Below are 12,278 nucleotides of genomic sequence, written 5' to 3'. Positions count from 1 at the left end.
ATAGATTAACACAAACTGATTAATCCTTTTGCTGCTTATTTTGATTGTTAATTCTATTCCTGGGGGGAAAAATTATAAGCATCAAAATTTTCATAATCTCAAGATTTTCTATCCAAAATATTATTAAATTATATATTTGTGCACAACCAGTACCAAATCTTAGTGTTGATACATTTTAATATTTAAATTTAAGGGGGCAGTAGTGCTTGTGGCAATATAACATGCCTGCTTCTGTGTTAATAAAGAAACTTTAAAAATAAATAAATAAATAAATAAAATCTTCAAAAGCAATGCAAGTTATTCCAGAGTGAAGTCAGAGTTTAAAAAAAAAGAGGGAATCAAAATGATCCTTATGGGACAAACAATGAGTTAAGTGATTACGTAACAGTTTAGTTTTTAATGTATACTTAAAGGATTATGTTCATTTCAAAATGCTTTAATAAAATTTAGTATGCAAAACCAAATAATTATATTCACATGACAGAGAAAGAATAGCCAATCATGGGCAGCCAAATGCAAATTTTATTACCTTTGGCCCAAATCAAAAAGTTTTACAATTTTAGTTTAGCATCAGCAAGGAACTATTACCAACAATTAACTTCCTTTTAGGAAACCATCATGTTAAACTCAAATAAAAGCAAAACAAATAAGTTACATTAACCTCTCCCCCCAAATTATTTTTTCTTTAACAATCTAAAAACATTTAGAAATAGTAATAGAGGCATGTGATGCAAGAAAGTCTACAACTGTCTTTCTCCAATTTGAATTTATGTCCCCTTAGGTTTGCATCTGAGGATTTTGAAAATACTTAACAAAGTAAACCAGTTAGAAATGCCAAATTTTTGTTGGTCTCAAGAAAAAACAAAATACAAATGGACTACGAATTCATAATTATGAGTTTACTACTTAACAGCATTTTGCACAAATAAAAATACTATATAATTAAAAAACACTAAAATATACTGCTACCAACCAAGAAAATTAAAAATTATATCATCTCAAAGCTTTAAGAATCTTATATCCTGAGTATCAGGATATAAGATTCTTACCTTTTTATTTCCCGAGTATTAGGATATAAGATTATTTGATACCTATATCCTGAGTATTAGGATATAAGTATCAAACTCTTTAGTGTCTAACATTTGGTACTTACTTACTTAACCATTGTTGTTCCAGCTTCTTGCTGGGTCAATAAGGAAACCAGTCTTCTCCATTTAGCTCTATCTTCCCACCATTTCTCTCTCTCCAGCTCCTCCCAGCTAATGCATCTTCTCTCCACATTACACTTAACCTCTTCTTGCTTTCCTCTTGGTCTTTTATCCTCCATTTTCATTTCTAATATCCTCTTTGGCAGTCTATCCTCCATTCTCTTTACAGGACCAAACAATCTCAGTCTGTTCCTCTCGATCAGCGCCTCCATAGTCCAGGTGGGCAGGAGCAGCAGTGCGTAGCACACGCTTCTTGATTAGACCGGGGTTCGAGCCCGTGACCACCAAATACGGAAAGGTCACGGAATAACCACCACATATCCCCGGAGCAATATGGCCTTAGTTGCCAATGCTCCTAAAAAAAAAACCAAATAAATAATAATCCTCTCAATCTTCAAAATAGCTAACTAAATTAGTTAAACAAGATTTTCCCTTTACAAAACTGTGCTGTTTCCACTTCACAGTACGTTTCTATCAAGATGTCTCTGTATTGCATTCTTAATCATCACTTTCACAACTTTCTCTGCCACTGAACTTCAGTGATAGGAACCAGTGGCCTAACTGATTGGTCTAGTTACTGATTTCACTCTTAGCATCACCTTTATAGATTGGTGTATGTTGGCACTTCTCCAATTCAAAGGAACCTCCACCTAAGTCCAATAATGCCCTCATAATTAACCATAATGGTTCAATACATTTGCTCACCACCTTATATGCCATCAACTCCAGGATCTTTACTTGCCTTTAAAGATTTGAAAATTTTTCTAATAAACAATCTGTAACTTCACTATCACTAATTATGTACTACTCTCCATGAAAAGTCTTTCATCTGTAAAGATACCTGTTCAATTCATCAGCTAAGTTACCTACAACTTTCCTGTATCCATTATGTAATAGTAAGATCAGATTCATTCTTTTCTTTGTGTTCTCATAAGCTTTCTTAGCCAGTGATTTCTCATGATCAGCCTTTGCTTTATGTGGTATTATTATAGATCTACTTCTTTAAAAAGTGTGCCATCTTCCCAGTTAAAGACCATGTAACCATGAACTGTCAGTCCACTTTTCTGAAATTAAAACTTTATCTTCAGGTCTGTAGCATATTCTCACTCTCATTTGCTCTTTACTTCCAACTACTTCATACCACACAGATTCTGTATTGAAATACATAAGTTCAAATCCAAGACTTCTTTTGATAAAAAGCATGACCACCCCCCCTCCTCATATTTTGTCTATCTTTCCTAAACACATTATACATGCCATAGTGAAACTTACTTCTATTTTTGGGTGGAACCAAGTTTCTGTTGGCCATATATCAGCATTAGTTGTCCTAACCAGAGATTCAAACTTGCTCATTTTATTAACAACACTCCTGACATTACTGCACATGCAATTTTGACTAAGTGTTCTTCTCTGTTAACTACCCTAATACATCCTTTAAAGGAATGCACGTTTGCTGCCCTAGCATTAATTTTCCTTTCTTTTAAAATATCACTGCTCTCTATATATTTGAATATCAGAGGGATCTCTGGCATTTAAGGCCTCATAGAAGAACTCTTGAGATGTGTACAAGCATTATTAAACCATAGCTATACTACTATAATCCCCCCAACAAGAAATTTACATGAACCCGTAAGGCATGAATGATACTGGTAAAGACCCTTGCACTGCCTTTGTTCAAATGTATTCTGTCTCTACAAAATAGGTTCCTTCTACTTATAGGTGCAGGCCATGCTGATAAAAAATTCTTCAAAGTTTTGCAGTGTCCTCTAGCCTTGAGTTAATCCACAAGATTTTTCAACATAAAGTCCCTCCTATTATACATGCTGCACTAACTCATGACTTTTTCAGTTAGTTTGTGTGAAATTAATGTCATTAATTCCCAAATGAATAATAATGCCCTCTTTATCTCCCTCTCCTCCAAAACACTGTCAACCTTTCGATAACAATCAAAAGGTTGACAAAAAATTGCTGCACCAGCCAAAAAAAAAAAAAAAAAAATTTGATAACATTTTAGCTCCTTGTAGACATATTACTCATTAAGCCATTTAAGTTAAGAATATAAAGAAACAACTGTTTCATTAGAATAAGTTATTTCTTAGTTAATTATCAGAACAGTAAAAAAAAAAAATGCCTGGATGACGTGAAATCTTTGATTTTATTTATAAGTGAATGGAGAGTTGAAGAATGATAAAATTTGTCCATTTAATTATTAATTTTATTATCCAAATTCACCTAGGGGATACAACTTCAATTCATCATCATCAGCCATTTTCAATCCACTGCAGGATGAAGGCCTCTCCAGCAACTTTCCAGTTCCTTCTGTTTTGAGCACTGGCCATCCATTTACTACTCAAAAACTCATGAATTTCATCTATCCATCTCCGCCTTTGTCTTCCAGGTTTTCTTCTAACTCCTCTTGGGTACCATTCTGTTATTTTCTTAGTCCATCTGTCATCATGTCTTCGAGCTATGTGTCCTGCCCAAGACCATTTTAGTTCTTTAGTTTTGATAAGAATGTCCTTTACTTGAGTTTGCTGCCTAATCCATGTGTTTCTCTTCTTATCTAACAGTCTGATTCCCAATATAATTCGTTCCATTCTTCGCTGTGTAGTTCTTAGCTTCTCTTCCATTCTTTTGGTGAGTGCCCAAGTTTCACTTCCATAAGTCATGGTGGGGAGTATACATTGATTCATTATTTTACGTTTCAGACAAACTGGGATATTGCTCTTCAGTATGTGACTATATTTCCTGAATGCTATCCATCCAAAATTTATTCTTCTCTTGACTTCCAGCCATTTATCATTATTACAGCTAATAACTTGTCCCAGATAAGTATATGACTCCACCTTTTCAATTACTGCTCCTTCAATCATTATTTCCCTTTCCATGGCATACTTGTTCATCATTACTTTTGTTTTAGCCATATTCATCTTTAGTCCAAAATCCTTACTAACTGTGCATAACTGATTAAGATTTTCCTCCAATTCTTTGGGATCGTGGCTTATGACCACAATGTCATCTGCAAATCGTAAATGGTTTAGGTACTCTCTGTTCACATTGACTCCTTTCTGTGACCAGTCTAATCTTCTGAAAGCTTCCTCAAGGGCAGCAGTAAACAGCTTCGGAGATATTGTGTCTCCTCGTCGAACTCCTTTCTCGATTTTAAATTTGCTACTGACTTTGTCTAGTCTAATAAAGGATGTAGCACTCTCATATATTTTCTTCAAAATCATAATATATGGAGTATCTATGCCTTGTCTTTCCAGTGCCCGAAACATTACCTTATGCTGTATGGAGTCAAATGCCTTTTCATAATCCACAAATGCCAGGCATAATGGTGTTTTATATTCATTTGCTTTCTCCATTAGCTGTGATATTACGTGAAGGTGATCCATAGTTGAGAATCCTGTCCTAAAGCCAGCTTGCTCTTTCAGTTGATTCTCATCAAGTATTCTTTCTAATCTGTTAGTAATGACCCTTGTGAACAACTTGTAGATATGGGATAACAAGCTAATTGGTCTATAATTTCCAATTTCTGATTTATCTCCTTTCTTATGCAGCAAAACTATGATTGCATTATTCCACTGCTTAGGCATCATACCTTTTCTAATGCACTTTGTGAAGAGCCTTGCCAGTTTTTGTGTTATGTCTCTTCCTCCCAATTTTAACAACTCTACAGTAACTTCATCTTCCCCCGGGGCTTTCCGATTCTTCATTTTCTTCAATGCATGTTCTACCTCATCAGGAAGAATATTGGGTATGTCGTATGTGTTGCTACTTTGCAATCCATCTTCCCCACTGCTGGTATCATTCCCTCGCTCCTTGTATAATTCTCTATAATAGTCTTCTGCTATTTGAATTATGCCTTCTCTGCTGTTTATAAGTACACCATCGCTATTCTTCAGTTTCAGTATCATTTGTCTTTCTGTATTACTGCTCATGGCTGCTGATTTAAATCCTTTGTTTTCCCTTAATGCTTGTTCTACTTTTCTTGTGTTAAATCTTCTTATGTCCTCTCTGAGTCTCTTTCTAATGGCTTTGCATAACTCAGTATACTCAATTTTCTCCCTGTCAGTGTTTTTCTTGCTCTTCATTTGTTGTCTTTGGTTCATCATGAAAGTGTTTCTTGACTAATTTTCTCTTCTTTGGATTTCTGTTTCCCTATAGGTTTCTTGGGCTTTATCACTTTCAGAAAGTTGTAATATTCCTCATCGATATCTTGGTCCTGAGCAGTCTGCAGAAGCTCAAACTTGTTCTTAAGTTCCAGTACATACTGCTTTTTCTCCTCCTCTGTTATTTCAAAGACCTTTGTATTATTTACTCGAGTCAGTTTTTTCCTTTCCTTTCCTACATCTATATCAAGTGTACATCTTACCATTCTGTGATCACTTCCAACATTTACTTTATTCAGGACGGTAACATCATTCACAATATATCTTCTGTTAGTGAGGATGAAGTCGATTTCATTAGTTGTTAATCCATTTGGACTCTTCCATGTCCACTTTCTGTTCACCCTTTTCTTGAAAAAAGTGTTCATTACTGACATTCCTTGAGATTCTGCAAATTCCACAAGTCTTTCACCTCTTTTATTTCTTTCACCAATTCCAAAATTTCCTATAATTCCTCTTTCTGCACTGTTTTGCCTTTTTCCAACCTTAGCATTGAAGTCCCCCATAATAATAGTGTAGTGGGTTTTCTGCTCATCTAGAAGACTCTCAATTTCAGTGTACATGTCTTCAACCTCTTCATCATCATGGCTCGATGTTGGTGCATAAATCATTACAATCTTTAGCTTGTACCTCTTAGAAATCTTGAGTATTAGTCTTGACACCCTTGGTGATGTACTTTTGAATTCCAAAATGTTGTTTTTAAAATCTTTATGGACCAGAAACCCAACTCCACCTTCACTCCTTTCACTGTTTCCATTAGTGTACAGCAGATTTCCACTTGATAAACTTATAAGTGATTCATTTCTTCTTCTTGTTTCAGCCAAACCGATGATATTCCAATTCACATTTTCTAATTCCTTTTCCAGCTCTAATATCCTGTCTTCACCGATGAGTGATCGTACGTTATAACAGGCCAAGTTCAATTTCCGTGCATGGCAGCCTGGTCGTACAACTTCAATTATTCAGAATAAATCCTTCAAAAAAAAAAGTTATACACAAAACATTTTTTATGTGTATAACAAGAGACATTAATAAGAAAAGTGATGCAAAGCATAAAAAAAATCTTATGAGAGATTAAAATTATTATTAAATGAGTATTTATTGTTATCATTAGTATTAATATTAGGCATATTAATGCAGTACTCATATTATATAATATGCATACCTCAATATAGTACGTGGAACACTTCCGGAAGTGTTCCACGTACTATATTGAGGTAAACTCCTCTTATTAATTTACTAATATTATTATCAACGTAGAACATATTGAGTATTACAGCTCTGATTCATACTATATAATATGCATACATAGCATTATAATATTTGTTTCTGGTAACAAGATATAGATATTTCCTTATCTGAAATCATGCATGATCTCAGATAAGGAAATATGTCATGGAAATCTTGTAAAAACAAAAGATAGTTAATTTGTGACAAACATGATGCAATTTCTTTGTAGTATTGGGAAGACTCAGTTCTGTACTTAACCATATTATGCTTTCTTTTATAGTGTCCATTTGAATGGTTTCACTATGCTTGTGTTGGCATTACTCAACCTCCTAAAGGAAAGTGGTACTGTCCACAGTGCACTGCTTCAATGAAGAGGCGAGGGCGCAAAGAGAAGTGAAGAAAACAAGTTGGAAGATCATCTGTAGGTTAGAAGCATAAGCAAATTGGAAAAACAGGAGAAGAACAGCTGCATCTTCCTGTTAATGAAATCTTGCAGGTTAATTACTGTGCAGTTAGCATTCTGTGATATGTGTACTACACATTTGTTCATCTGGTTCCTGTTGGTGTAGTAGTGTGTCAATGTATGTAGGATGTTTACTGCCTACATTCTTTATGGCATTCAAAAAAAAAAAATTTTTTTTTTCAGACTCCTTGAAGGAAAAAAAAAAAAGAAGGGGGAAAAAACAACTCCGTGTATATATAAATAAAGGCTGCACCGAACATGTTGTTGTCTTTTTTAATCAACATAATTTAGGCTTGATCATTATAGGTTACATTTTTGTTTTAGTATTAACAGCAACAAATTAGAGGCTTCCGTAGCCAAGTGGTCAGGAGTGGGCATGCAGTAGCACACACACGCTGAGTAGACTGGGGTTTAAGCCCCTGACTGCTAAATACAGTCAATCTGCCAATCCACACTGGACTAGCGTGGCAGATTATGGTCCATTTTCCTCAACATGAATTGTTGAGGAGGCTTACATCCTACAATGGATTGATAACGGCTGCTGCTTATCTTTTTTTTTTATTACAGCAACACATTCTGTGAAAGACTGTCAACATTTCCTTGTGATTTTTATCAAATTACACATGTATTATATGCCAGAGGAAAAATTTAAATGTCTGTAGTCAAGTCATGACATAAGCAAAATATTAATTAGAAGTATATAATATGTTCATTTATTTTTTACCCTTAAATTTACCATCATGAAAGGATTATTTTCTTTTACTATTTCTGACAATTTTAATAATGTCAGAATTGAGGTTTGACAAGCATGTATTTAACACAGAAAGATTCATTGTGGCTAGTCTAAGATAGAACAATAGGATGATACTACAATCACTCACAAAAGGATTAATTGACATGCTCTAATCATGGAAGAGAACAGTCAGTGGATTTTTGGTTGCTATAAAGGGATAAGTATTTTTAATTTTTACTGTATTCTTCATAAATTAACATAGTACATTGTTTCACAGCGATATTAAATAGGTTTAGTAACGTTCGTTAGCTTCTTATTTTGAATTTGACTAGCGATTTTTGGAAGTTACGACTCCCAATGTTGGCACCAATGTTGTTGAACTAGCTGCCATATTGTAGTCGATAAAAAAATAGCATAAAAGTATATATATCTCGAATTGATAGCATAAGGAATAAAGTAAAATTAGATAGCGTAATACGAAGTACTCAGTTAGGAATCTGTTAGCTTATTATAGTATTACCAGAAAAAAAAAAAAAAAAAAAATTAAGAATAATACTAGAGAACAGAAAAATAAAAATAGTTCAAAAAATAATATTAATAAAAAGAGTATGAATAAAAAAGAAAATAGAAAAATTAAGAAATAAAGTAAAATTCCACTCTGAAGCAGGTGAGTGAGTCCAGCATATTAAAGGATGAATAAAATATAATAATGGAAAGGGTATGAATAGAGACAAATAGAATAAGGAATAAATGGGGGGGGGGGGAAGGAAGGAGACTGCAAAAGACAGAACTATATAATTCCATAACATTACAAAAGTATTAACTCATTTACAGATAAAAATATCAAAAGACAAAATAACATTTTTTTTTTTTTTTTTTTTCTTAAAATAAAATTATCAGTTATAACCATTAAAGTTGTCCTCAGTTGTTAGAGGACTGACTTCCATCTAGTACATAAAGCTTTGGCATAATCTTGAAAAATCTGGAACATGGTTGGATCTTCAATGAATTTATGCTCCTGACCTGTATTAAATATTTGCGTGAAAGAAGTCAGTTGTCCCAAATCTCCATAAATTGGGCAGTAATATAGGTGCTTCCAATCCTCTTGAGATCCCCAAAAGCAGCAGTCTGAGTCAGCAAGATGAAGAAATTTAAGTTTAGTGTTGAATAACTCATGTCCATGTCCAGCGATGATATAATTTGTGAAAAAACTGTGCATCATTTTCCTGTAGACTTATTTAGAAAGTTAACATTTGGTAACGGCTTTCTATTTGAGCCCCTTTGTGCTTTCTCTCCATCTATCTTGCCATCTGCAAACAATTTGCCTTCTCTCACTGGGTCAACTGAAGTATTTATGGTAATATCATCAAATTCGATTGGCATTTTATTTATCATATGGAAACACAGACCTCTGTAAATTAGATTAGCATTTGTAAAAGCACATGATGCAAGAAAGCAAGGTGGGCATATGGGCAACCCCCTGGCCATATCCAGCCCTCTACTTCTTTTGATCCGGCTCTAATCTATTTCAGCGAAGTTTGTCTGATCCATGGTGGGAGAAAACATGGTGTGTTCTACTAACTCACATTAAGCTGACATCATATGACTTGCACAAAACACACATTTTCTCCCACCAAGGTCTCTTTCTTACTTTGACTAGCAGCGTGTGTGTGTGTGTGTGTGTGTGTGGTGAACGTGTTACAACGTGTCAGTTCGGTGCCTGCAGTGTAGAAGACAGTTTGTTTGACAGTTCTGAATATTGCTTATAAATTTGGGACAATGTCAGGGATTATGTCAAAAAAAAGAAAAGTAGATGCAGAGAATCGTCAATTTCAAGATAACTGGATGGGGGATTATTATTTTATTCTGAATAAAGGATTTTCTGTATGTTTGCTGTGCAAGGAATCTGTATCTGTCAACAAAGAATACAACTTGAAGAGACACTTCACTTCGAGACATGCGGATCACCAAAAAAATTGATGGACAACTACGAAAATATGAAATACAGAAGTTGAAGAAGAACTTGGATACCCAGCAGCAAATGTTCAACAAGCAAAGAATGCAGCACCACAGCATTGTCAAAGCCAGCTTTGTGGTAAGCAAAAAAATCGCTAAGCATTCTAAGTCATTTGCTGAAAGAGAATTTATCAAAGAATGTCTGCTGGATGTTGCAAGTATAATATGTCCTGAAAAGAAAAAAGACTTCGAGAATATTTGTTTGTCGAGACATACTGTTGTCCGATGGATAGAAATTATGGCTGATGACATCAAAAAAAAGTTTAAAAGAGAAGACTGCTAGATTGAAAGCATTTTCAATTGCTTTGGATGACAGCACCGATGCCTCCGATACAGCACAACTAGCAATATTTCTTCGAGGAGTTGATGTGGATTTCAACATCAGAGAAGAATTATTGGCGCTTCGGCCGTTAAAAGGAACAACTACCGGTGAAGATATATTTGAAACAGTCAACACCGTCTTTGAGAGATTTGGGCTTAAATGGAGTTCACTATCTGGCATATGCACTGATGGAGCCCCTGCAATGGTTGGTGCACGGAAGGGATTTATTGGAATAGTTCATGAAAGAGCAATAGAACTACAGATCCATCAGGAAAATTTAACAAATTTTCACTGCTTTATCCACCAACAAAATCTGTGTGCAAAATCGATTAAATTCACAAATGTTATGGAAGTTGTAGTAGCCAGTATTAACTAAGTCACGTGCACTTAATCACTGCCAATTTAAGGAGTATTTGGCAGACCTATTTTTGGATTATGAAGATGTGTCTTATTATTGTGAAGTGAGGTGGTTGAGTAAAGGTAAAATGTTAAAATGATTTTATGATATGAGACAAGACATTGCAGATTTTATGGACATAAAAGGAAACAATTAACCAAGTAAAATTTGACGAGTGGGTGTGTGATTTAGCATATCTTGTAGATGTCACTGGATACCTAAACAAACTGAATCTCAAATTGCAAAAACAAGGACAACTGGATGGACATGTCAGAGCTTTTTGTAATAAACTAAGATTGTTGGAAAGTCAGATAAGAGCTAAAAATTGTTATCATTTTCCTACTCTAGCAACTCATAAAAATATCCCTTATAATAGATATGGAGAAGAACTGAAGGCACTAATAGAGCAATTTGATACAAGGTTTGCCGACTTCCAAAACAAAGACTCCACATTTGCTATATTTGTTCGTCCGATGGATGCTGATGTAAATAATGTGCCAGAAAACTTACAGATGGAACTTATTGAGCTTCAGGTGGATTTAGTTCTAAAATCACAATTTAACAACATTGCTTTGATGGATTTTTATAAATTTTATTTGGTGGAAGAAAAATATGCAAATTTACGCGCCTTTTCAAGAAAAATGATTTGTCTTTTCGGCAGCACATATATGTGTGAACAGTTTTTTCGAGGATGAAATACAATAAATCAAAAATTCGGACAAGAATAATGGATGAAAACCTCATATTCTATGCGATTATCCTTAAGTAATATTAACGTCAATATTGATAGTCTCGTAGTTCAAGTACAAGGCCAATCTTCACAATTAAATTATGTCGTTCATTATATTATAAAATTTATGTAGAGCTTTATACCAAAGCATTATATTATAAATAAATGAAATATGAAGTAGCAACTTGTTTTAATTAATTTAATATGAATTTATTTTATTTAATAATTTGGTCCGGCCCTTGACTTGGAGACAGAATGATAATTTGGCCTCCGAACTACGAAAGGTTCCCCATGCCTGTTATATATCATCAGCCAAAAAAAACTTTCTCATTTTACCCATCCACTCGCTCCAAATGTTTAACTAGTTCTGCCTTGAACCTATTTAAAGCTACCAACTTCTACGACAGATGAAGTTTGTTCCAGCAATCAACCACACGCTGGCCAAAGGCCAGCGTGTGGTTGATTGCTGCACATCTATCTATACTCTGCTATCTATACACATCTATCTATATATTCTGCACATCTATCCTACAACTATCTTTCCTCAATTTGAATTTATTCCCTCTCAGGCAATTATTCTGAGCAAGAGGAAGAATCCCATCAACACTGAGCATGCTCAAACCATTCAAGGCTTTATACACCTCAATCAGATCACCTCACAGGTGCCTAGTTCTCCAGACACTGTAATTTGCAAAACTTAAGCCTTTCTTTGTAAGAGCAATCCTTTGTTCCATTCACTAATCTTGTTGCCCTTCTCTATACTCATTCCAGCAGCTCTACATCCTTCTTAAAATGAGGCCTCCAGACCTGTACTCAAGGTGGGGCCTGACCATTGCCTTATACAATGGGATAATCACCTTATCCCTGCTAGAAAAATTCCTGTATATCATTGACAAGGCACCATGAGCTACTCTTGCAGACCATCTGCACTGCTTGGAAAAATTCATATCTGCCTACACAATTACCCCCAGGTCCTTTTCATTCTCTACCACTGTCAGTGTAGTACCTCA

The 12,278-nt window shown here is 34.8% G+C and overlaps 1 protein-coding gene across 2 annotated transcripts in view; it reads left to right on the top strand.

The window, feature by feature from the left end:
- The window catches only part of Ing3 (Inhibitor of growth family, member 3), a 114,673-nt gene extending 107,455 nt beyond the window's left edge, over window positions 1–7,218 (top strand). For both annotated transcript variants that reach the window (XM_090369719.1, XM_090369720.1), the window contains exon 11: window positions 6,888–7,218. In XM_090369719.1, coding sequence (XP_090225845.1) covers window positions 6,888–7,004 — 117 coding nt within the window. In that variant the 3' untranslated portion in view covers window positions 7,005–7,218. The remainder of the gene's footprint in view (window positions 1–6,887) is intronic.
- The last annotated feature ends 5,060 nt before the right edge of the window (window positions 7,219–12,278 follow it).

The sequence above is a fragment of the Mastigoproctus giganteus genome, chromosome 3 (assembly GCF_048544385.1).
Source record: "Mastigoproctus giganteus isolate SK-2022 chromosome 3, ASM4854438v1, whole genome shotgun sequence".
NCBI classification, from domain to species: Eukaryota; Metazoa; Arthropoda; class Arachnida; order Uropygi; family Thelyphonidae; genus Mastigoproctus; species Mastigoproctus giganteus.
The sequence above is the reverse complement of the archived record's forward strand: the minus strand, read 5'-3'. Positions and strand labels throughout refer to the sequence as shown.